Source organism: Aotus nancymaae, unplaced genomic scaffold (genome assembly GCF_030222135.1).
Source record: "Aotus nancymaae isolate 86718 unplaced genomic scaffold, 86718_ANA_hifiasm-v0.15.2.pri h1tg000015l_0, whole genome shotgun sequence".
Lineage (NCBI taxonomy): Eukaryota > Metazoa > Chordata > Mammalia > Primates > Aotidae > Aotus > Aotus nancymaae.
In genome coordinates, this window is record NW_026988426.1 from 17808856 (window position 1) to 17834594 (window position 25739).

Here is a 25739-nt window from a genome sequence, read left to right on the forward strand (position 1 = left end):
TGATTACAAGTAATTTTTTTTTTTATGAGGCAGAGTCTTGCTCTGTTGCCCAGGCTAGAGTGCAGTGACACATCTCAGCTCACTGCAACCTCCGCCTCCCAGATTCAAGCGATTCTCCTGCCTCAACCTCCCAAGTAGCTGGGACGACAGGCGTGCACCACCACGCCCAGCTAATTTTTGTATTTTCAGTAGAGACAGGATTTCACCATGTTGGCCAGGATGGTCTCAATCTCTTGACCTCATGATCTGCCAGCCTCAGCCTCCCAAGTGCCGGAATTACAGGCATGAGCCACCGTGCCCAGCCAATTACAAGTAATTTCTAAATGATGGGAAAATGCAAAGAAGAAAATAAAGATTAGTCAAAATTCCATACAGCAAAACCACCATTAACATTTAAACGTCTATATTTTCAGAGAATTTCTTCTACCTATAGATACTGACATTTTTTACACCTCCCTGAAAAAAAAAAAAGCTACTGTCAGGGGAATGTATTTTGTATTCCACTCTTCCACTCAACATGTGTAGATTTGTCCATGCCAACAAACAGAAACCCATGTTGTCAGTCTTGACAGCTTCGTAGGTTTCTACTTTATGGCTAGATCATCAGTTATTTCACGAATCTCCCATCAAGGAACATCTAGGTGGTTCTAATTTGTCACTATTGTAAATAGCACCTTTGTCCCCCTGCCTGGACAGGTAAGAAAGGTAAAAATTACCTTAATTCCAGATAAGAAAGCACAGAGGGAACCACCCTTTTCTTGGGGTTGCGTACTGTCCAATAGCGCATAGCGAGGGCAGCACTGCTAACCCTAAACAACACACCCGCATCAACTAGAGCTTTGCTTTACCTTGGTGCAATTTTTGGAACAATGAACACCCGCTTAAAAAAAGCACGGAGGAGCCCTGTTGATTTAGCAGACCTGAGTCCCCACCCCTCTTTACAACACCAGGGCTTTCCAGGAAAGGCATGGTCTGCGCCACCCCCTGCCTGGGGCCCTGGGCAAGTGATACGGGTGGATCCTAAGCGGGTAGTGATTCCTGCTGCAAGATCTCCCTCCTCTCTCCCCCAGCACCTTTACCCAGCCAGGTGTCCAGCTTAATGTGATTGCACTCTCAGCTTTCAAACTTCTGCAGAGCCTCACTGTTTCCAGTTCTTCCCAGAAGCAAAATCACTCAGATCCCCAAAATCCTGAGCCAGATCTGCGCTTCTTTATTCCAAAAACACTTCCTAAGTGCCCTCTGTCTTTGATGTAATCCTAAGCCCTAAGCTACAATGTCAAACAGGCCACAGCGATCCTTTCCACTGCTCACAGGCTCTCCCCGCAGGGATCCTCCTCTGAGGATCCCCCCAACCCCACGTGCTGCACAAGCTTTAGTTTCCATCCCTCAGAACCTGCCAGCTTTTTCCCTCCCCCCAGTCCAAAGGGAGTAATCCCCAGGGGTCGAGCCACTTTTCTTTCTTTTTTACCCTCCAAGCAAATGTCTTCATTGCTCCGCCTTCTTCCTCCCCTTCCTCCTCCAGTAACAAGACTCATCTGGGAGAGCTCAAAGGTCTCTACATGCAGACCTTGGAATAAGCCTGCTTTCCTTTCCTAGGTGTGAGAAGGGCCCAGCTCTCAGAGTACAGTGAGTCTTCCAAGGTGGGGAAAGGCTGTCCCAACTACAAGGCTTCTTGCTGAAGGGAGAGAAAACTCCATAGCGTGAGAAAAGAGGAAAGATGACACATATACGTAAAGAAGGAGGCCCCAGTGTCAGGCCATTTGCAGGCAGTACGGCATGATCACTAGTGTCCCTAGACTTGGGTACTGAGGACGACTGATGGTCAGGGAGTCACTGGGAAACTGTCTAAGAAGGCTGCTTGCGAAGTGGAGCCATTGATGGTTGAGGGACCTAAGATCAGGTTCCATGCAGTCAGGCCTTCTATGCTGAGCCAACATGTGCAGGTGGCATTCGGCACAAGCTGACTGTCCAGAGGCCTAGGAGGTGACGAGTGAGACAACGTTGGACCCCAGTAGAAGAATTGGGGCATGGATGGTCTCAAATGCCTGATTTTTATTTGATTGAGCAACTAATGGGAAAAGAGTTGTTTGTTTAGTAGAGAACTGACATAGTGACACTGATATTTTGGGAATATTAATTTGGTGGCTTTGTAGAACACATGAATTAAAAAGCAAGAGAGAGCCGGGTACATGGTTCACGCCTGTAATCCCATCACTTTGGGAGGTCAAGGCAGGTGCATCACCCGAGGTCAGGCCAATATAGTAAAATCTCTTCTCTACTAAAAATACAAAATTAGCCAGGCATGGTGGTGCGTGCCTGTTATCCCAGCTACTCAGGAGGCTGGGACAGGCAGGAGAATCACTTGAACCCGGGAGGTGGGGGTTGCAGTGAGCAGAGATCATGCCACTGCACTCCAGCCTGGGACAGAGCGAGACTCTGTCTCAAAAAAAAGCAAGAGAGGCCCACAGGTGGCTGTTCTCTGTACTCTGTAACTGGAGGAAGCCTGAGACCAGGTGAAATGTTTTCCACAAGCTGAAGTCAGTTATATCAGCGGGTAGAAGAAAGCATCACTGCTGTTTCTCAGGGCACAATGGGGTTTTGACTGTGACCAGGGGCCTCAGTGAGATGCGCCACCCAGGCAACCCACCTTCCCAGCTCTCTCTTTCTCTGGCCCTATGAGTCTTGGGAACACTTTCAGCCCCAGTGACTGCTGCCAACCAGTGTTTCTCTCCCCCCAGCTATGACCATGAAGGCCGCCTGACCAACGTGACGCGCCCCACGGGGGTGGTGACCAGTCTGCACCGGGAAATGGAGAAATCTATTACCATTGACATTGAGAACTCCAATCGTGATGATGATGTCACAGTCATCACCAACCTCTCTTCAGTAGAGGCCTCCTACACAGTGGTACAAGGTGAGCCTCCACCCATACCATCCTACCCCCAAACTCACCCACAGACCCAGAACCCAGCCAAGCCCAACATGTGAACCTGGGAGGACTTCCAGGGACCCAGCATACCCCTCGGCTTTCCATTTTATTCAAGTGTCCACAGCAAACTAATTCTATAAGAAGTCAATCTTATAGAAAATGACTTAATCAGATACAGCAGAATGTCATCTACACTCGACCAATGTCTAGCTATTTGAACTGTCTACGTAGTTACCTGAAAATGTCCATTTTCCTCCCTACTTCTTACCCTTCCACCACCACCTCTCCCCACCAACCCACTACACATAATTATCTTCACAAAGGCCATTTATTCTCTTGGCCCACCACTAGATTTCCTATTTTCTTGTTCCATCCTGATTCTCTCTTTTAAGCATTTGTTGATGAGTTGGTTGCCGTGGGACTGGAGCTTTCACAATCTCTCTCCAAGACTGGGATCTCAAAGGTCTCTGACCACCCTGTGCTTATTGTTGCTATTAGACCTGTTTTGCAGTCCAGGGCAAGCGCTGGGGCTGGCCAGAAAATGAATTGTGCCTATTAATTTTTCTTTTAATTAAGATATAATGTCGGTGGTTTAGCCTGTTGTCAGAGGATAAAAGTGTCTTCTCAGTAGATAAATGGTGACATTTCTGGACTATTATCCCACAGCGGAGCCTATTTCAATGACTCTATTTCTGCTCTGCCAAATGATTAATGATGTAGATTCTGTCCTGTGTGATGGCTGGAGTCACAGGAGTGACAGGTACACACTTGCTCACTGCCCCAAAAGCTGACATCCCAGAGGCCAGCCCAGGCCACTCCTTTGTCCAGACAATCAGGAAGCGGCATATCTGTAAAAGGAGTCTCTGATTCACATTTCCCTCCTGTAACTTTTCCATAAAGGAAAAGGTCAGAAGTCTGATTGACTCGTGTAGCTTCCATTGGGGAAGATAAACACATTATCAGCACCCACTGGCTCCATCTCCCTCATGTATGTGAGTCTCTTCAGAGTTCCCTTGAGTGAAGGTGGTATCAGGCACAGTCAGCAGTTAAAGCATGAGGATGGGGAAGGTTGATTCTTCTCTCGATTTTCTTGGAAAATCCTGGGCTTTGATTTGCAGTGGATCTGACCTGTGGCTAGACCAGCAACCTTGGGTTAGACTGCAGGCAAAAGGAGGAAAAAATTAAAGTCATTTGTCTTTCATGTTTTCTTTTTTGCATAAGCTAAAATATATATATTAAGGTTCGGGAATTTGATTGACACAAATTGTGTAGGCAATAGACATCTTTAAGTGTTTAAACGTGCTATCAATAGTCTTCAGTGAGTACAGGAAACCTCATGGCATAATTATTTCTGGAGTGCCACATATTATGTTTTTCTTACATGGATCAGTAGTATCTCTGCTACTTACCTTCACATGGTATATGTGCTAATTGAAGGCAGCCTTAGACTGATGGCTGCAAAGTGCCATGGAAACCTATTAAAAAAAAAATAAGGGTTCTATTCTCTTCTGACTAATAGAGTGGATAATTCATTTCCCTATCCCCACCCCCACTTACATTTTTCCAGATCAAGTGCGGAACAGCTACCAGCTCTGTAATAACGGTACCCTGAGGGTGATGTATGCTAATGGGATGGGTGTCAGCTTCCACAGCGAGCCCCACGTCCTGGCAGGCACCATCACCCCCACCATTGGGCGTTGCAACATCTCCCTGCCTATGGAGAATGGCTTAAACTCCATTGAGTGGCGCCTAAGAAAGGAGCAGATTAAAGGCAAAGTCACCATCTTTGGCAGGAAGCTCCGGGTAAGTGGTTCCGCCCAATCTGTTACCACAGAGTGGGAGGGGATACACCCTTTCCTCACAGAGCTGAGAAAGTTTCCCAGCTTCAAAGCCTCTAATACTCTTTTTGTTCCCTGGAAAAGGCAAACTCTTCACTCAGAAGGTAGACGCCATCTCCCTTTGGGACTCATACCTTGGGGAAAACGTTCTCCATTTCCTAGGACTGAAAACGGCGGCCATTTCCTGCTCTGGGGATTTACATTATGCTGTAACTAGAGGCAGCTTTGGTCCTCTTTTTACACTTGCCATCTTCCTTCTCAAATTTCACTGTCTGGTCAACTCGCCCAATGAATTGGTGTTTGTGCCTACTATGTGCCGGGTAATTTGCTAAGTACTGGAAGAACAAAAATTTTAAAGTATCTTCTTTGCGCTCAAGGAATTGCATGTCTGATAAAATATGCAGACACAGGATAATCACAGGTTAAGTGAAAAGACAGAGGTACATGTAGGGTCTGATGGGATCCCAGAGGAGATGTCACTCCACCTGAGAGGTTCAGAGAAGATTTCCCAAGAGGAAGTAACAATAAACCTCAGTGGGGAGTTTTAGCCAACCCTAGTTTTCCCAGTACAGGCAACTTGCCCCACATGACATCTTTTTTAAAGCAATGTATAACATTTATTGAGGATTACAATGATGTAAACCCTATGTTAAATGCTTTGCTTGTGTTATCTTATTATAACTTTTTCAATAGTCCCATGAAGATAATTATTACTACCTCCATTTTTCAGATGAGAAAACACAGACTCAGGGAAACTACATTACCTGTCCAAGGACACAGTGGCTAGAAAGGGCAATGCCAGGACTTGACCCCAGGTTTCTCTCTCTGTCTGACTCACTTGCCAGTATGTCACACAGCTTCCTGCTTATCCGTGATCATCCAGGTCATCTCAGCAGATGTGGATTCTGCTCCAGTCACTTATCTGTCACTGTGAGGGAACAGTTCCTACCATCATGCTAAACCCTTCTCTGGGGAAGGGGAATGAATACTGGGGATCCCAATCTTTATCAAATTCAGCACATATTTATTGAGCACCTGCTATGAGCCAGGCACTGTGCTAGGCACCTAATGGCATTTAAAGCAAAGCCCCTAACTTCCTGCACCTTACCTCCAGGGTGGGGGGAGATGGGAAAGAGAGGGGCAGATAAGTAAACTAATAAATAAAAATAACTGCAGAACAAGACAAGCACTAGGAAGTCAGTAAACAATGGATCAAGGAGTTTATCAAATGCCTGGGAATTCCTGAGAGTAGAAGGCTCAGTATTGGCAAAGCTTTGTTCATAACTTTTGCTGTGTAACTAGATTGAAATCCAGCCAGCCCAGATGACTTCCCTGCAGAGCCAGCCCCCTCCATACTAAGATTCCACCTTTGTCTGGCTGAAGTTCAAGTCTCCACATTAGGTGATCAGCAATCTCCCATGTTTTTCTTCCTCAGCTGGTATCTGCAAAGTTGCAAACTACAGTATCTTCCTAAGGACAAAAATGGAATCAGATTAGTAGCTAAATCCTTAATGACTGGGTTTCGGGCCGGTGTAATTGATTTTTGATATGCTGCACTGTAGAAGTTGATTATAAGTAGTAATCGTGCCTTTTCTCTGATAAATCAGTTATGCATTTTGACTAAGTTTTCAAAATAAAGATAAATATGGCCTTAAAATAAAGTGGCTATAATCCTAACTCCGAATATTAAAAATCTTAATAATGGTACTTGTGGTAATTAGCCCAAGTTAGGCACGCAAGTCTTATAACTGAATTTCTGCCAGGGTTAGATTTGCTGGCATCGTGTTTATGCAAATCAAAACACAGCTTTATCTATCAACACCTCAACATTTAATTGTCTGGTGTTAGTTCCTGTAACAACAATCACATATCCATTTAGCTCTCTTAAATGAAAATCACTACGAGATTATAACAGGTTGAGTGGACTGAAAATGTAATTTGAAAATGAGGGAGAAAGCCTGGAATTTATTTGCATCTCATTTATTTTAATTCAGTTCATAAACTGTTTAGTGAATGAAATAAAAGCAACTTCTGGAAATTGCAGGAGAGCAATTGGAAGAAGGTGCAAGGGAAAGGTTGAGTGTGATGTGGATTAAGGGAACATGGGAGTGGCCATTTCATCAAATGTTTCATGAGGCCCATGGAAGGGAGTTTGCAGCCGCTAAGCCAAAGGTACCCATTGGCCCCCATGAGGCAGGCAGGCTGTCTTGGCCAATGGCAATTTGGGCTCTTATCTTTCTGTCTTAGTCTTGCTGTGTCTTTTCATCCCTGCTCCACTGTCAAATGGGGGCATCAAAGTCCTCATTTATTCAAAAGATGTTTACTAGGTACCAACGCTACATTCAGTAACACGGAATGAGTAGACTCTAGAGAGATAAAGAAAACTGAATTCCGCCAAGTAGCTAACAGTCTCATGGAGACGACAATATTAGCAGTGTGATTTAAGCTATAATACAGGCCCAAAGCACAAGGAAAGGGACACTTAATTGTATCAGCTGGAAGAGGATAGGCCACAGTCAGGTAATAAATCAACCCTGAAATCCCATCGGCTTAACACATCGCAGTCCAAATGTGTCAGGTGGCTCTTCTCAACGAGGACTCACTCCAGTTGCTCTATCTTGAGACCCTGCCGTCTTGAGCCCAGGGCCCGTGCAGTTGCCGCAGCAAGGGAAGAGAGCTTGGGTGATTCACGAGGGCTTAATGAGCAGGCCTGGACCCGGCAGGCCTCACTTCCTCCTACCCTGGTGAGAACACTGTCAGGGGACCTCAACTGAACGATAGGGAAGCCTGGAAAATGTTGTCTTTTCTGAGTGCCTAAGAAGATGATGAACAAAGACTTGGTGAGCACACAGCAGAGTGAACAAGTCTCCCGCTTGACAAGGGATCAGGAAGGGCTTCACGGAGGAGCTGGAATCGGTTCTGAAGAGTAGTAAGAATCAGCCAGGCAGAGATATGGAAAAGAGGTGATAGGACAGAGAGTGTTGCCTATGGAAAGGCCAAGAGGCCAAAAAGGGAATGGCATTTCAGAAACCTAATTCAGTGTGGCAGACAGTAGTGGGGCAGAACAAGAAGATGTAGCCAGAGACTGCACATGGAAGGGAACGTGATGGCAGGCTGACATTTTTCCTGAGGGCAATGGGGCTCCTACCTGGACTTCATTAGCAGAGTGATGTGCTGGGTTGTGTAGCCTTAGAAAGCTCTCTCCAGGCTGGGCACAGTAGCTCACGTCTGTAATCCCAACACTTTGGGAGGCCAAAGTGGGAGGATTATTTTAGTCTAGGAGTTGAAGACCAGCCTAGGCAACAGAGCAAAACCCTGTATCTAAAAAATAAAAATAAGTAATAAAAAAATTAAATAGCCAAGCATGGCCAGGCACAGTAGCTCATGCCTGTAATCCTAGCACTTTGGAAGGCTGAGGCAGGAGGATCCCTTGAGCCCAGGAATTGGAGACCAGCCTGTGCAACATAGGGAGGCCCTGTTATGGGAGCGCCACACCTGTAGTCTAGCTACCTGGGAGGCTAAGGGAGGAGGACTGCTTGAGCAAAGGAGTTTGAGGCTGCAGTGAGTTATGATCAAGCCGTGTACTCCAGCCCGGCAACAGAGCAAGATCCTGTCTCAGAAAAAAAGAAAGATCTCTCTGACTTTCTCAGGTATAGAAGAAGATAGGTGAGAAGCGGAAAAGATAGGAGGAGAGGGACAGAAAGGAGAGTGCTGCATTAGTCCAAACAAGAAACTAAATCATTAGCAGCAAGGAAAGAAAGTGGGGAGAGAGATTTGAGAGATGTCTAGCACGTGAGGTTTGGGTGACTAGCAGGGCTGCTGTGTCATGCCGACCTTTTGACAGGCTCTCCCCGTGATCATGTAGACCAGGAAGGCTGGGTGGACATCCACACTCTGTGAGCTGTGTGAAGGAGAGTGGCTGGGAGCTGAAACCCAAGCTCGAGATGTGAGATTCTGCTGGTCCCAGCCCTGCCTCTTGGAATGGGGAAGAAACTGAATGAACTTTGAAATGCAGCCATTTAACCAGCACCATGTAATCACTGCTCCCCCTGTGGAGAGCAGGGAATTTGGGGAGAATGTGTGGGTATCATGCATGAAGCAAATGGCCTGACCTTCCCCGGGACTGGCAAGCTCTTGGGAGCCTGGTCAGCTGAGGGGTGTGAGGGCCCAAGGCTCTGAACATTCCTGGAATTTAGAAAAGACCAAAAATCTCAGTGAAGCCTTCACGATAGAACAGTGCCTCGTGAAATTCCAACTCACCTAGGTACCCTTTCTTCCCACAGTCCTCCGGACAGAGGCACCTCTTAGCAGAGGAAAGAGACAGTGGCTCTTCCTTACAGGCTGGGGAAATGTAAGATGATTGCATATGGATAGATCAGGACCACCTCCTTTAACCAAAAGCTTCGTAATGGACTGTTAGTCCCTTCATTTCTGCGTAAACTCAGTGCAGGGAAGATTTTCATTGTACCTCCCAAGGACTCCTCAAAGAATCTCCTTTGAAAGAGTCTTCCCCCTCCTCCCTCACTGCCCTCCACTCCTTTCTTCACTCACTCTGGACTTGCAAAAACATCGTGAAATCTGTCAGCTCCATGAGTGCAGGGACCAGATTGCCCCTGTATCCCTGGTGACAAGTGCCACGTGGTGGGTACACAGACAACAGGTGACAAAGAAAGATGTGATAACTGTGCCTTCTATAGGCTCCTTCTTAATGTGTAAATGTTCCCCCACCAAAGCGGGCATAAATTCATAAACACATTGCCCCTGTGTCTGTCTGGAATCTTTCCACCACAAGAGACAGGAAGTGCATTCAAACTAACTTAACACCAAAGGGCAGGCGCTGTCTCACCTAACACGGCCACCACAAGGGAGAAGCTGGCCTTAGAGACTCCAAGATGCCATCAGATGGTGTACTCATCTGTTTTCACGCTGCTGATAAAGACACACCCGAGACTGGGAAGAAAAGGAGATTTAATTGGACTTACAGTTCCACATGGCTGGGGAGGCCTCAGAATCATGGTGGGAGGCGAAATGCACTTCTTACATGATGGCATCAAGAGAAAACGAGGAAGAAGCAAAAGCAGAAACCCCTGATAAACTCATCAGCTCTCATGAGACCTATTCACTATCACGAGAATAGCACGGGAAAGATCAGTCCCCCATGATTCAATTACCTCCCCCTGGGTCCCTCACACAACACATGAGAATGTTGGGAGACACAATTCAAATCAAGATTTGGGTGGGGACACAGCCAAACCATATCAGATGGACACCTATCTCTCTCTCTCTCTCTCTCTCTCTCTCTCTCTCTCTCTCTCACTTTCTCACAGCCCACTTCCAGCCTATGGCAGTGTTTCTCTCTCAACAATTAACCTAATTTTCTCCTATAGGAGACTGCTGTCCTCTTTGCATTGTGGAGAGGTGGGGCAGGGGCAGTTCAGCCACACTTAGCCAAAATTGTCTCTAGGTTTACAACATCACAGCTAAGTGAACCCAGAAGAAAAAGGAAGGGATCTCTCCCAGCATTTGTATTTTTCATAAAATATCTTATGGAAGAAGGATTGACCCGGCAGAGGGAGTTCACATTCCTGGGCCAATCACTGGTCAGGGAGATGGGGATCAGTGATGAGCCAGGCAGGCACAGGTCACATGACATCCCTGCATCTTGTAATAGACATCTCAGTAAAAGCACCTAGACAGGGAAGCCCTAGAGAAAAAAGACGCTATACCCAAAAAAGAAAGAAAGAGATATAAGGTTAAAATAAAAATATCCCACATACATTCTACATCCTCCATCCCTCCCAAGTCTAATCATAAGGCGAAACTCCTGGCCCTGAGGCTCTCTTGAGGCACTATTGCCTCCCACCCCAACAAGCCTTATTTCTAGGCTTTTGGAAGAGAGGACTAAAATCAACCCCTTCTATTAAGATTTAAAACTTTGGATTTTGTGCAGGATGGTTCTCTTTGAAAAGGAAAGCGTATAACCACGCTCCAGGATATTTCTTCCTGATTATGATTTACATAGAGATTGAAGAAGCAAGAAACAGCTACATGTGTAGGTAGCAGAACAAAAGAAAAATTGCTTCCAAGATAATCTTCCATCGTGATATTGGTATTAGTGTTATTAGTATTCCAAGAAGAAGTGGGAGTTAGTAATTTTGTTTTGGCTCCCATATAATTAATATGACATTGCAATTACGTGTTGGCATGTGTTACTTTTACTTATGTGGCAAATCACAGTGACAGAGAAGTGAGGTGGGGGATGGGCGTGCCTATATGCATGTGAACACACACACATGAACTCAGTTCTGCATGGAACCCACTCAAGCAGGTCTGTTAACACACACAAGTCATTATGAAAGCCTGAATTTTAACAGCTCCTTCCTGCCACAATGCATTCATTCCTCACTTGACTAATATTTTATATTTCAAACACCTCCTGTGTTCTTGGCACTATGCTAAGTACTGAGTGTACACTGGTGAACAAAAGATTACACCTTACATGGTGAGCAGCGCTCATGCAAGCAGAACTTGTGATAAATGAGCTGGGCGCAGTGGCTCACACCTGTAATCCCAGCACTTTGGGAGACTGAGGCGGACGGATCACCTGAGGCCGGGAGTTCAAGACCAGCCTGACCAACATGGAGAAACCCCCATCTCTACTAAAAATACAAAATTAGCCAGGCGTAGTGGCACATGCCTGTATTCCCAGCTACTTAGGGGCTGAGGCAAGAGAATCGCTTGAACCCGGGAGGCAGAGTTTGCAGTGAGCCGAGATTGCACCATTGCACTCCAGCCTGGGCAACAAGAGCAAAACTGTCTCAAAAAAAAAAAAAAAAATTACTTGCGATAAATTTAATATTAGCTTAAATAACACATAATTAGAAGGGCAAGCCTCTGCAAACACATTAAATAATGTATTCCCCAAGCAAACATTACTTTTGGATGACTCCTGTTTTGTATGATGATGTGGAAAAGTGTAAAGACCCTAATGGAGCTTATGCCTTAAGCTCTCACACCTTAGCAAAGAGAAATGAATGATAATCAAATAAATGTGCAAACAACATATAGAAATTGTGAGCCGGGCGCAGTGGCTCGTGCCTGTAATCCCAGCACTTTGGGAGGCCAAGACAGGCAGATCACCCGAAGTCAGGAGTTTCAGACCAGCCTGGTCAACATGGCAAAACCCCGTCTCTACTAAAAATACAAAAATTAGCCAGTCGTGGTGGCAGGCGCCTGTAATCCCAGCTACTCGGGAGGCTGAGGCAATAGAATCACTTGAACCTGGGAGACAGAGGTTGCAGTGAGCTGAGATCACACACTACTGCACTCCAGCCTAGGTGACAGTGAGAGACTCCACCTCAAAGAAAAAAGAAAAAGCAATTGTGATGGGTGCTTTGCAAAAATGTAGGGCAGGGATAATACGGAATATATGATATAGGTTAAGGCATCTCTGAAAAAATGGCATTTGAATTGAGAACTGAATGAAGAGTAGGTAGGAATTTCCCAGACATGAAGTGGGGTAAAAAGCCTCTATGCCAAAGCCCTAGCATGTGCAAAAGGCCCTGAGGCAGAAGAGACTGTTGCCTGTATCCTGAACAGAAGGAGAGCTCCAGTGTGGCTGGAGTAAACCAGCTGAGGGTAAGGTCAAGGGGTAGAGCTTTATCTTATTGACCCTTTTAAGGATCTTAGAAATACCGAAGTCTTCCGCAGATTGTCCACCCGGTACATGCTAATGAGCCCTCATCAGGAGCCTCCTTCTTGGACACTAGGAAATATACAACATTCCTGACTTCTGGAAGTTCAGGTCAAAGGATAACAAGAGTTGCCTATTCTGGTCGTCTGGGCTGAGCCTCTGTAACGGACATCCCCCGCCCCTTCTCACTACATCCCTATCAATGGACCACCCACCTCCACTAGAATCCTCACAGCACCACATGAAAACAGCCATCCTCTGCCTGTGCAGGGCCCTTGCTCATCCCCTGAGCTTTCATTTGCTGACCCTCCCCTTCTGGAATATTCTCCCTGGCTTTTCTCCCACCCTCACTGTCCAAGCCGTACTCATACTCAGGCGCCCACCAAGCAGCACTTTCTCCGGGAAACCATCCTGGTCAGCCCCAGCTCTGGCTCCATGTCCTTCTCATTGCCACAGTGCTCCTTCCCTATGTCTACGGCCATTACCACACTAAAAATGTTTTTTGTTGTTGGCTCAACCTGTCTTTATCCCCTTCTGGCTTGTAAGTTCCACTAGGGCAGGGGCCATAACTGTCTTGCTCTATCTTAATTGATAGTCCCGGTAACAAACACATAGTAGGTGCCCAGTAAATATTGAATGAAGGAATCAATGAATGGAATTTTCCATTGACCTAATGAAAATCCGCTCCCTCCCACCTCTGCCTATGAATTCCAGGTCCCAGAGGCCTTCCAGAATGACTAAGCTTTTCAGATATTTGGAGACCACAGATGTCCTAATCATATTTTCCTTTTTCTTTTTTTTTTTTTGAGATAGAGTCTTGCTGTGTCACCCAGGCTGGAGTGCAGTGGCACAATCTCGGATCACTGCAACCTCTACCTCCTGGGTTCAAGCCATTCTCCTGCCTCAGCCTCCTGAATAGCTGGGACTACAGGCCTGCACCACTATGCCCAGCTAATTTTTCTATTTTTTAAGTAAAGACGGGGTTTCACCATGTTGGCCAGGCTGGTCTTGAACTCCTGACCTCAGGCGATCCGCCCGCCTCAGCCTCTCAAAGTACTGGGATTACAGGCATGAGCCACCACCTCCAGCCTAATCATATTTTCTATTTTTGGTTTTCCATGTTCATCACATCATCAGAGTTAGCAGGGTTGTTGTACCCAGTCTGATTCAGTCTACTTACTCACTAATGTTCACTGAGCACCAAGCACTTTTCAAAACAAAATAGAGACACTAAGAAAAAAAAGATAAAGTCCCAACTCACCAGTTCACAGGCCATTACAGACAAGAAACTGACACATGAATGGCGAAGGTATGGTTTTGGTATGGCAAAGCTAATCAGTGACACCGATTAGTGTCAAAACCACAACTCAGCCTCGGGTCTTCCCACCTTTCCACCTGACCTCCATCCAAAACAGCAAGTCATCCAAAAATAATGTTTGCTTGGGGAATACATTATTTAATGTGTTTGCAAAGGCTCACCCTTCTAATGATGCATTATTTAAGCTAATATTACATTTATAGCAAGTTGTTTTGTCTGCACAAGCACTGATCCCAATGTAGCATTGAGTCTTGTTGCATGGGAGCTGGGGATCGCTGCTTTTAAAATCCCAAAGGCCAGCGCAGTGGCGCGTGTCTGTAGTCTCAGCTACTCGGGAGGCTGAGGTGGGAGGATCGCTTGAGCCCAGGAGTTCTGGGCTATAGTGCACTATGCAGATCGAGTGTCCACACTAAGTTTGGCATCAATATGGTGACCTCCCAGGAGTGGGGGACCACCAGGTTGCCTAAGGAGGGGTGAACCGGCCCAGGTCGGAAACGGAGCAGGTCAAAACTCCCGTGCTGATTAGTAGTTGGATGGTGCCTGTGAATAGCCACTGCACTCCAGCCTGGGCAACATAGCGAGACCCTGTCTCTAAAAAAATAAAGAAATAAATAAAAAATTTTTAAAAGAAATAAATAAAATAAAATCCCAGAGTACCATCCCAGAAAGAAATGAAGATGTCCTCTAGGCCAGGCTTTCCCTCTGGGTAGGTAAATAACTAAACTCTCCAAGGCAAACACTTCTGCTTTTAAAGGTTGCCAGACAGGGAGACTCTCATGACCTCCCTCGCTAATCCTTTTTAGGGTTTCCCATACTCAAAGCAGGATGTGCAAAGGGTTCTTCTGTATGTCTAACTGAAATCTCTTCTGCTGTGTTACAATTCCATCTCCTGGAGGGGATCCAGCCCAGTGTAATTTCCTCCCTCACGTTTCTGAAATCACCAGCTCCCATCATTGCCCCTGGAGCTAAGTCAGAGTCACCGGTTATAGGCCCAGCAGGCCCATTCTGACTACAGTGTTTCTTTTCTCTAGGTTTTTTATGATCTTCCTTGTGACAGGCGTATGCTTGGTGAGATCAAAACATTCTGGGGGGATATTCCGCAGGGGAAACCACTTCCCAAAATCTGCCCTCTGAAAAAAATAAAAAAGCATGCTAAATAGCTGAGTTTTATTAACTGGGGAAGCCAGGCTGAGGAAAATGCCCGATAATTAAAAATAATGGCTTCCTTACAAACACAAAATTGTATTAATTTAAAAATTGGTTTCTCTATGACTGAATTCCTACCAAGCCGACTGGGAAGGGAATCGTGCTGATCCCGGCAGTGAAAATAATTCAAAATAACTTTTATGTTCTCCAGGAAGCCTCAAGGTTAATTTAAATATTGCTAGCCGGGTAATTTAATTCGGAATAAGAGAATATTGCAGCTAAATTAAAGTTCCCACATGCTCTAAACTGGGGGGGCAAGTATCCTCAAAGGGCCAAGCATGCCTGTTGGACCCTCCAGCGTCTCGCACCCACAGCTGGGGCACCCCCTTTTATAAACGGCACCCTCATAATTAAAGAAATTTGATTAGATTACACAATTGGCCTGAACTCCTTGGCTCACCTTCCAGTGAATTTTTCAGATTTAATTATTAGAAGGATTGGGCATTTTAATAGAAATTTTCACATTTCAAAGTTAACTCAAACCAGTGCTATCAAAAAATCCCATTGTCCCAGGGACATGGCAAATTTGCAAGCAAAAACCCACCCTAAGTTATCCATGGCTAATGGCTAGCACCTATCATTATTTCTTTATGGTTGGTGCACCTGGTCAATGGTTAGAGGCCTCTCAGTTCTAAGTAACAACAGCAAATCCCAGGGTGTCAGTCAGAGTTTAGGGACCCCTCTTCTTTGTTTACCTAGGACTTAGTTCCTTCTGTAATCCCATCCAAGCACTAAGCAGGCCCAACCTTGCTTAGCTTACGAGATCAGGAATATTCAGGGTTCTTTCTGTAACCTAAGCACCGTCACACACTAATGTCATTGTTATTAAAACAGTTGTATTCACATATATTATTTACAAGTTAGTCTTTCTCATGACTACATGTTAGGTATATTATGCACACATATATACATCTATACACACAGATGATTATATTATGGTTATATATGTGATTTTCCTGTCGGTCTTTCCCAACAGGAAAAGGTAATATATGTGACAAAACGTAACTAAAGATAGAGCCTATATCACACTGAGTGTATTTTAACCCAGAGTACACATCGGAATCATCCAGGGAGCTTTGAAAAATCAACAAGCCGGCCAGGTGTAGTGGCTCACACCTGCAATCCCAGCACTTTGGGAGGCCAAGGCAGGCGGATCACAAGATCAGGAGATGGTGACCATCCTGGCTAACAAGGTGAAACCCCATCTTTACTAAAAATACAAACAACTACCTGGGCGTGGTGGCATGCACCTGTAGTCCCAGCTACTCAGGAGGCCGAGGCAGAAGAATCACTTGAACCCAGGAGGCAAAGGTTGCAGTGAGCCAAAATCGCGCCACTATACTCCAGCCTGGGAGACAGAGCGAGACTCCGTCTCCAAACAAAAACAAAAAAAATTAACAAGCCCCAGCTGGGCCCAGTGACTCATGCCTGTAATCCTAGCACTTTGAGAGACCAAGGCAGGCAGATAACTTGTGGTCAGGAGTTTGAGACCAGCCTAGCCAATATGGTCTCTACTTAAAAAATACAAAAATCAGCTGGGCATGGTGGTGCACATCTGTAGTCCCAGCTACTCTGGAGGCAGAGACATGAGAATCACTTGAACCTGGGAAGCAGAGGTTGCAGTGAGCTGAGATTGCGCCACCGCACTCCAGCCTGGATGCAGAGTGGGACTCTGTCTCAAAGGAAAAAAAAAAAAAAAAAACTCGCCGGGCGCGGTGGCTTACGCCTATAATCCCAGCACTTTGGGAGGCCGAGGCAGGTGGATCACGAGGTCAAGAGATCGAGACCATCCTGGTCAACATGGTGAAACCCCGTCTCTACTAAAAATACAAAAATTAGCTGGGCATGGTGGCGCGCACCTGTAGTCCCAGCTACTCAGAAGGCTGAGGCAGGAGAATTGCTTGAACCTAGGAGGTGGAGGTTGCGGTGAGCCGAGATCACGCCATTGCACTCCAGCCTGGGTAACAAGAGCAAAACTTCGTCTCAAAAAAAAAAAAAAAAAAAAAAAAAAAAACCAAACTCAAAAAGCCCCAAGCCCCTGTTCCCTGAGGAGCTGAGTCAGCAGGTGTGGAGTCAGCCGAGCAGCAGTGCTTTAAGAGAGCTTCCCAGGTGGTTTAGAATTGCACGCTTGATAAAAAGCCCCTGGTCCAACACCCCTCAGTCCTAGAGGTACACAACCTGGAAGTTAAGACAGCAAGCTCTGTGTGGGGATCCTGGCTCTACCACTTAGTATTTATCTAAACTTCACAAGTCACTTAAGCCCATCTACACCGTGTGTGTAAAATGGGGATGATAACAGTGCTTGCCTGAGAGTGCTGATGTATAAATTAGATGAAACAGGGGCAGTGCTGAGAACAACACTAAGCCTGTGTAAGTGCTCAACGTGTTGCTATTGCCGTGGTTTTTCCTCCTTGTGTACCAGAGCAGACACCAAGCCTGGCATTAGCTGACATTCAATGTTCAATAATTAATAAATGCACTGGGGCCCTATGATACGAGCAAAAAGGAAAAAAATAAGGAAAGGGAAGGAGGATAACATAAGGATGGCCAAGGGGATGGAAATAAATAGGCATGATGGGAAGTCCCCAGCAGTTGCCTCCAAAAACCCTGAAAAGCCTCCCTCATTGTCGCCGCATCATTCATTCTGCCTAACAAAACGGTGGAGTGGTCTTGAACCAAAATCTGAAACCCATAGGTTTAAGAATGATGGTGGCCTTCCGTAGTTGTCCCGGATAAAGCAACCCAATGTGACCAAGCTTCTACTGGCAGAGGAGATGATCTATCTTTCTGACCCACACTGTGTGTTTTGCTCTGAGAATGATGACTCCAATTCTCAATAATTCAGACGACATTAACTTTTGGACCTGTTTTTAAAAAATCCCACTACTCAGCCTTTGCCTTCTTGACTGTTCTTCCCAATTGCTGCAAGTTTGTTGATAGGACTCTTCCACTTGAAATTAGGGTTCCTTATAATCCCAAGAATTCACCACCTTTATTCCTCTCCCCATGCTTTGATGCATTCTCTTTTCTTTTTCTTTATGTCTTTTTTTTTTTTTTTTTGAAACAGAGTCTCACTCTGTCCGCCAGGCTGGAGTGGAGTGGCACGGTCTCAGCTCACTGCAACCTCCACCTCCCAGGGTTCAAGCAGTTATCCTGCCTCACTCTTTTGAGTAGCTGGGATTACAGGCACACACCACCACGGTTGGCTAATTTTTTTTTTTTTTAGTACAGACAGGGTTTCACCATGTTGGCCAGGCTGGTCTCAAACTCCTAACCTCAGGTGATCCGCCCACCTCAGCCTCCTAAAGTGCTGGGATTACAGGCATGAGCCACATGCACCTGGCCTATGCATTCTCTTTTCTAATTGTCCTATGACAAATATTCTATCCTCTCTCTGAGATGACCTTATGGAAACAGCAATGGTTTGAGGAATCTGAAGTCCTGGGTTCAAATTCTACCTCTGCCACTTGTCTAGCTTTGTGACTCCTGTAGACCTCAATTGTTCTTATGTAAAATGGTTTCTACCTATGTCATGAGAGTGAAAATGGTATCAGGCACGTAAAGTACCTAGCATAGCACCCATCAAAGTATCAGGGGCTTGTATCACTTTAGATTTGTTTCCACTGCTAGTAACAGAGATTAGAAGTAGCAGAGGTTTAAACAAGATTTACGCTTATTATTTTCCTATGATTTAAAAGGAGCTTAGAGAAAGCAGTCCGTGGCTGTTCAGATGAACACTGAAGACACCTAGAGCAACAGAGATCTAGACTGTTTTTCTCTAGGTAGGCCATCATCCTGGAGGTCTGCAGCCCCAAAATCACCTCCTATTCGCAAGGTAAATGCTGGAGCTCCAGCCATCACATACACATTTCACCCAGGAAAAGGAGGAAAGGGAAGAATGAAAGGTCGCCTACCTCTCAGCTGAGTCAATTTCCTTTAAGAATATTCCCCAGAAGACCAGCCAACAACAACCACTTACAGCTTGCTAGCCACTCCTATCTCCAAAGGAAGCTGCAAAATCTGGTTCTTTACCTGGGCACAATACTGTTTCTCGGAATGCAAGTATCTGTGGTATTATAATTATTCCTTGTCTTCCCCAAAAGCTGCAATGTGGATCTTTCAAGAGCTGTGAAAATGCTTCACAGTCTCTTCGTCATCTGACACATTTCAGGGCACTCATTGGATATACAATACAGAGAGCAGTAAAGCTGGTGAAATGTGTAAGAGGTTAACTGGTTGAAGTCTGAAGGCCTACATTCCAGACCAACCCCACCACTTCACTGCTGTGTAACCCTGAGCAAGTGTTGTAGCCTCTCTGTTTGAAGCTATTTCTTCATTTGTCAAATGGTCTTACAATAGATGCAAAAATGCGTAACATGATGCCTGTATGTATTAGTCCTCAGCATATATTAAAGTTATTGGTGGCTCACGCCTGTAATCCCAGCACTTTGGGAGGCCAAGGCGGGTGGATCACCTGAGGTCAGGAGTTCAAGATCAGCCTGGCTAATACGGCGAAACCTCGTCTGTACTAAAAACACAAAAATTAGCCGGATGTGGTGACTCATGCCTGTAATTTCAGCTACTTGGGAGGCTGAGGTAGGAGAACCGCTTGAACCCAGGAAGTGGAGATTGCAGTGAGCCAAGATCGCGCCACTGCATTCCAGCCTGGGCAACAGAGTGAGACTCCGTCTCAAAAAAAAAAAATTATCATTACTATCATCATCACCATCACCATCACCATCATCATTATTGTCAGTAAGTGCTGTTGAATTATTAGGGTAAAGTGGGGAGGTACCAGACAGCTCTCAAGTCTCTTCCTTCTGCCTGTTTACATCATCCCTTGCCTTCAGCAGCCACCCCAGGGATGGCTGGATTTGCAGTCAGTGAAGTTGTGAGAGTCTGGGCTGAGTCTGGTTCATTTCATTCACTTCCAACCATCCACTGAGGGCTAGCTGAATCTCAGGAGTCCCTCTCCTTTGCCCCTCACCAGAGTCTAGTCTCCCAGCTCTGCCTTCTGGGATGGGCTTTCTTCTCTGATCAGATCCTTCTAAATAAATATTAAATTATGTCTTTCAAATCTAAGTAAATCAGTTCTTCCCTTTGTTGGATTCCCCCAGCCCTGCTAAGGTCTCCCCACTGATGTCTTGCATTCTGACAGTGACAAGATTTTTCTCTAGATATTAGAAGGAAAGACGTTCACATAGAAATGAGGCTTCATATTCCCAGACCTTTGTGAAATATGGATTTCTAAGCCCTGTTCTCCACTCTTCTAGGTATCTTTATTTAAGCTTTCATAAGAATCCATGGCAGCTGTTCTTAAAGATCGTTAGCTTCTCAGCTGATGATGTGCCAAAAAGAGTTACAGGTGTTCAAATATACAAACTCTCTTGCCCTCAAGGTGGCCAGGCAACCCAGTCAAAACTCCAGGGTTCAGGTCTATTGTATATGGCTGTATAATTTGCACACTGCACAATTTTCACCATTTACACTTTCTACAATGCCATGGTACCCTTTGTAATTGTGCAGTGCACAGCCTACCCAACTGTCCATCACAACCATGCACAGGTCAGTTGTCTCTGACCATAAGCTGCCTTATTTTTATATTCTATTGCACCATACAAATATTACCTTTTTCTTTTTCTTTCTTTCTTTTTTTTTTTTTTTTGAGACAGAGTCTCACTCAGACACCCAGCCTGGAATGCAGTGGCACAATTTCAGATCACTGCCGTCTCTAACTCCCGAGTTTAGGCAATTCTCCTGCCTCAGCCTCCTCAAGAGCTGGAACTATAGGCGCGTGCCACCACGCCCGTCTAATTTTTATGTTTTTAGTAGAGATAGGGTTACACAATGTTGGCCAGGCTGCTCTCAAACTCCTGACCTCAGGTGATACCACCCACCTCGGCCCCCCCCAAGTGCTGGGATTACAGGCATAAGCCACCATGCCCGGCCAAATATTACCATTTTCTTTTTTTCTTTTTTTTCTTTTTTTTTTCTGAGACAGATTCTTGCTTTTGTCGCCCAGGCTGGAGTGCAATGGCATAATCTTGGCTCACTGCAACCTCTGCCTCCCGGGTTCAAGTGATTCTCCTGCCTCAGCCTCCTGAGTAGCTAGGATTACAGGCACCTGCCACCACACCTGGCTAATTTTTGTATTTTTAGTAGAGACAGGATTTCACCATATTGGCCAGGCTGGCCTCGGCCTCCCAAAGTGCTAGGATTACAGGCGTGAGCCACTGCACCAGGCCAATATTACAATTTTCTGTCTGTGCAATCATAAGAAGTTTAGAAAGCACTACTCTAAATAACTTTGGGGTTATTTCTTTCTCCAATGCCCACTTGGGCCCTAGCCCTCCCAGCCACGTCCTCCACAGAAGCCTGAGCCAGCATGCCTGGGTGATGCCTTTCAAACCTGGCCTGTTGTGTTTTCCTAGGTCCATGGGAGAAATCTCTTGTCCATCGACTATGATCGAAATATTCGGACTGAAAAGATCTATGATGACCACCGGAAGTTCACCCTGAGGATCATTTACGACCAGGTGGGCCGCCCCTTCCTCTGGCTCCCCAGCAGCGGGCTGGCGGCCGTCAACGTGTCGTACTTCTTCAACGGGCGCCTCGCTGGCCTTCAGCGTGGGGCCATGAGCGAGAGGACAGACATTGACAAGCAAGGCCGCATCGTGTCCCGCATGTTCGCCGACGGGAAGGTGTGGAGCTACTCCTACCTCGACAAGGTAGGTGAACAGGCTGCCCTGACAGCAAGGGCTGTCTGTTATTTCTGTGATTCCTGCTGCTCTTGGAAGCTAGCCTGATACGCTTTGCCATGAGACATCTTAACATCTTTACTAAGACTCTGCAAGGACTTCCCTCCTGCTCCCTACCCTCACAGGGAGGAAGAAAATCTGAAGGCAAATGTTATTCATAGCTCAGCACTATTACCATTGGGGTGGGGGTGCTAGACACTCAGTAATGGCAAAAAGGACGGATTGTCTGATTTTATTCCAAAAGAGAAAAAAGTGCTGTTGAAGCGGACAGAATCATCCCGCTGGCAGAGCGGCTCATCATTACTTATGAATTGGAAATGCAGTGATTGATTTCTGCCTTGCCCTAAATTAAGCCATCAGGATGGGGAATTTTTCCTAAAATTCAAGCACACAGAACAACCTTCTCCTGCTTGCCCTGTTGGCTGAAACAGCCAGTGAATTCTCTCTACATGATTCCCTGTGTCTGAAAGTGCCACATTCAGGTCTTCGTGCAGGAAAAAGGTCAGGTTGGAGTGGCAGTAGGAAAAAAAAAAGGTCCCTCTGGGCACGTGTCAAGACTTTTGAAGCCTGCCCTGGCCATTTAGTCATTAGACAGGGGCTTGCTCAGCCTGAGCCTCTCACCTGGACTCCCCTTGGTGCAGGTCCATTTTTTTCCTTTCTCACCAACTCATTACAGCTGTGACTTGCAGACAAAGCTGTTACCCCTCTGCAAGACAGAACAGCTGTCCCCTTGGCCCTTCCTGAATGCTGTTCTCGTTATGCCTAAAATACAGGAAGGATTAACCAGGGGAGGCAGGAATCTCTCAATTGCCTCTAATTGAAGTCATTTTTTTCCCCAAAGAATCAGTGATTCTGGGTTATTTCATCTTTGCAGTAGCTTCAAAATGCAGGATGTGGCTGGGCACGATGGCTCACACTTGTAATCCCAGCACTTTGGGAGGCCAAGGCGGGCTGATCACTTGAGGTCAGAAGTTCAAGACCAGCCTGGCCAACATGGTGAAACCCCATCTCTACTAAAAATACAAACATTAGCTGGGCACAGTGGCTCACACCTGTAATCCCAGCACTTTTGGAGGTAGAGGCAGGCAGATCACAAGGTCAGGAACTCGAGACCAGTCTGACCAACATGGTGAAACACTGTCTCTACTAAAAATACAAAAAAAAAAAAAAAAACAGCCAGGCATGGTGGTGCACGCCTATAATCCCAGCTACCCAGGAGGAGACTGAGGCAGGAGAATCGCTTGAAACCAGGAGGCGGAGGTTGCAGTGAGCCAAGATCGCACCACTGCACTCCAGCCTAGGCAACAGAGTGAGGGTCCATCTCAAAAAAAAAAAAAATACAAAAATTAGCTGGCCTGGTGGTACATGCCTATAATTCCAGCTACTTGGGAGGCTGAGACAGCTTGAACCTGGGAGATGGAGTAGGTTACAGTTAGCTAAGGTTGCACCACTGTACTCCAGCATGGGTGATGGAGTGAGACTCTGTCTTGAAAAAAAAAAAATGCAGGATGTGTTTTCTCTTTCTTAGATTTAATCAGGGTATGTGTGTCACACATCTGCCCTGCTGGGCCGAGTGGCAGTCATTTCTAAGCAATCTTGGGGTTCCTTGTTGTTGGAGATATACCTCATGCCTCTCACTTCAGCTGTCCAGCCTTCAATACTTAAAGGATGGTCCAAGAAACATCGGCATTTGCAGAGAGCTTGTTACAAAATGCAGATTCTCAGGCCCCACCCCAGATCTACCAAATTAGACTCTGCCTTTTTACAAGATCCTGAATATGTTGCATGAACATTTAATTTGGGAAGCACTGGTCTAGGCAACCACCATGGTCCATCAGAATTGGCATGTCCAATGAAATGAATCTATTTAATCTGGTCTAGACTGCCTATTCTTCACGACTTTTGAGTTGACGTTTGGGGAAATGGACGAAATTCTGTCTGTTTGAATGCTTGGTCCTCAAAAGCCAACTGATATGTTCTGTTCCCCTTTCCTTTCTGCAGTCCATGGTCCTCCTGCTTCAGAGCCAACGTCAGTATATATTTGAGTATGACTCCTCCGACCGCCTCCTTGCCGTCACCATGCCCAGCGTGGCCCGGCACAGCATGTCCACACACACCTCCATTGGCTACATCCGCAACATTTACAACCCGCCTGAAAGCAACGCTTCGGTCATCTTCGACTACAGTGATGACGGCCGCATCCTGAAGACCTCCTTTCTGGGCACCGGACGCCAGGTGTTCTACAAGTATGGGAAACTCTCCAAGTTATCAGAGATTGTCTATGACAGTACCGCCGTCACCTTCGGGTATGACGAGACCACGGGTGTCTTGAAGATGGTCAACCTCCAAAGCGGGGGCTTCTCCTGCACCATCAGGTACCGGAAGATTGGCCCCCTGGTGGACAAGCAGATCTACAGGTTCTCCGAGGAAGGCATGGTCAACGCCAGGTTTGACTACACCTATCACGACAACAGCTTCCGCATCGCAAGCATCAAGCCCGTCATAAGTGAGACTCCCCTCCCCGTGGACCTCTACCGCTATGATGAGATTTCTGGCAAGGTGGAACATTTTGGTAAGTTTGGAGTCATCTACTATGACATCAACCAGATCATCACCACTGCTGTGATGACCCTCAGCAAACACTTCGACACCCACGGGCGGATCAAGGAGGTGCAGTATGAGATGTTCCGGTCCCTCATGTACTGGATGACGGTGCAATATGACAGCATGGGCAGGGTGATCAAGAGGGAGCTAAAACTGGGGCCCTACGCCAACACCACAAAGTACACCTATGACTACGACGGAGACGGGCAGCTCCAAAGCGTGGCCGTCAATGACCGCCCAACCTGGCGCTACAGCTATGACCTCAACGGGAACCTCCACTTACTGAACCCAGGGAACAGTGTGCGCCTCATGCCCTTGCGCTATGACCTCCGGGATCGGATAACCAGACTCGGGGATGTACAGTACAAAATTGACGACGATGGCTATCTGTGCCAGAGAGGGTCTGACATCTTCGAATACAATTCCAAGGGGCTCCTAACGAGAGCCTACAACAAGGCCAGCGGGTGGAGTGTCCAGTACCGCTATGATGGCGTGGGACGGCGGGCTTCCTACAAGACCAACCTGGGCCACCACCTGCAGTATTTCTACTCTGACCTCCACAACCCGACACGCATCACCCACGTCTACAATCACTCCAACTCGGAGATTACCTCGCTGTACTACGACCTCCAGGGCCACCTCTTTGCCATGGAGAGCAGCAGTGGGGAGGAGTACTACGTTGCCTCTGATAACACAGGGACTCCCCTGGCTGTGTTCAGCATCAACGGCCTCATGATCAAACAGCTGCAGTACACGGCCTATGGGGAGATTTATTATGACTCCAACCCCGACTTCCAGATGGTCATTGGCTTCCACGGGGGACTCTATGACCCCCTGACCAAGCTGGTCCACTTCACGCAGCGTGATTATGATGTGCTGGCAGGACGATGGACCTCTCCAGACTATACCATGTGGAAAAATGTGGGCAAGGAGCCGGCCCCCTTTAACCTGTATATGTTCAAGAGCAACAATCCTCTCAGCAGTGAGCTAGATTTGAAGAACTACGTGACAGGTGAGGATTCTGCCACCAAGGGTGGGCGGTGGCTCCCTGCAGGGTGGTTGTTGCTGGAGGGAAATTGGGAGGAAGATCTCCCATCTGAAGGTAGGAGAAGCCTGTGGGCTGTACAGCCCAGGCAGTGCAACTGGCAGCAGTACTGAGTCTAGAAAAGCAGAGACGGCAGTGCAGAGCAGTTATGAGGGCTGTTTAAAGACGTCCCAACCACTTTCAAGTCCAGTCAGTTGAAATAACTTTATAAGAGCCCTTCCTACCCCAACAGAAGAAAGCAGTAAGAAGCAGAGAGAGAATAGGGCTCTGGTGTCAGAAATACCTAGCTCAAATTCTGCCTCTTCTATTTATCAGCCAAAAGACCTTGGGCTAGTTGTCCAATCTCTC

At 46.4% G+C, this 25739-nt stretch overlaps 1 protein-coding gene and 1 non-coding gene across 13 annotated transcripts in view; both read left to right on the plus strand.

The window, feature by feature from the left end:
- TENM2 (teneurin transmembrane protein 2) overlaps positions 1 to 25739 on the plus strand; it is a 1274635-nt gene that overhangs the window by 1231186 nt on the left and 17710 nt on the right. For all 12 annotated transcript variants that reach the window (XM_064376511.1, XM_012461093.3, XM_064376512.1 and 9 more), the window contains 4 exons: positions 2739 to 2914; positions 4497 to 4732; positions 21416 to 21712; positions 23744 to 25358. In XM_064376511.1, coding sequence (XP_064232581.1) covers positions 2739 to 2914; positions 4497 to 4732; positions 21416 to 21712; positions 23744 to 25358 — 2324 coding nt within the window. The remainder of the gene's footprint in view (positions 1 to 2738; positions 2915 to 4496; positions 4733 to 21415; positions 21713 to 23743; positions 25359 to 25739) is intronic.
- Positions 747 to 869, plus strand: LOC135275138 (U4atac minor spliceosomal RNA). Its single transcript, XR_010342852.1, has one exon. It is a non-coding gene; the product is annotated as a U4atac minor spliceosomal RNA (small nuclear RNA).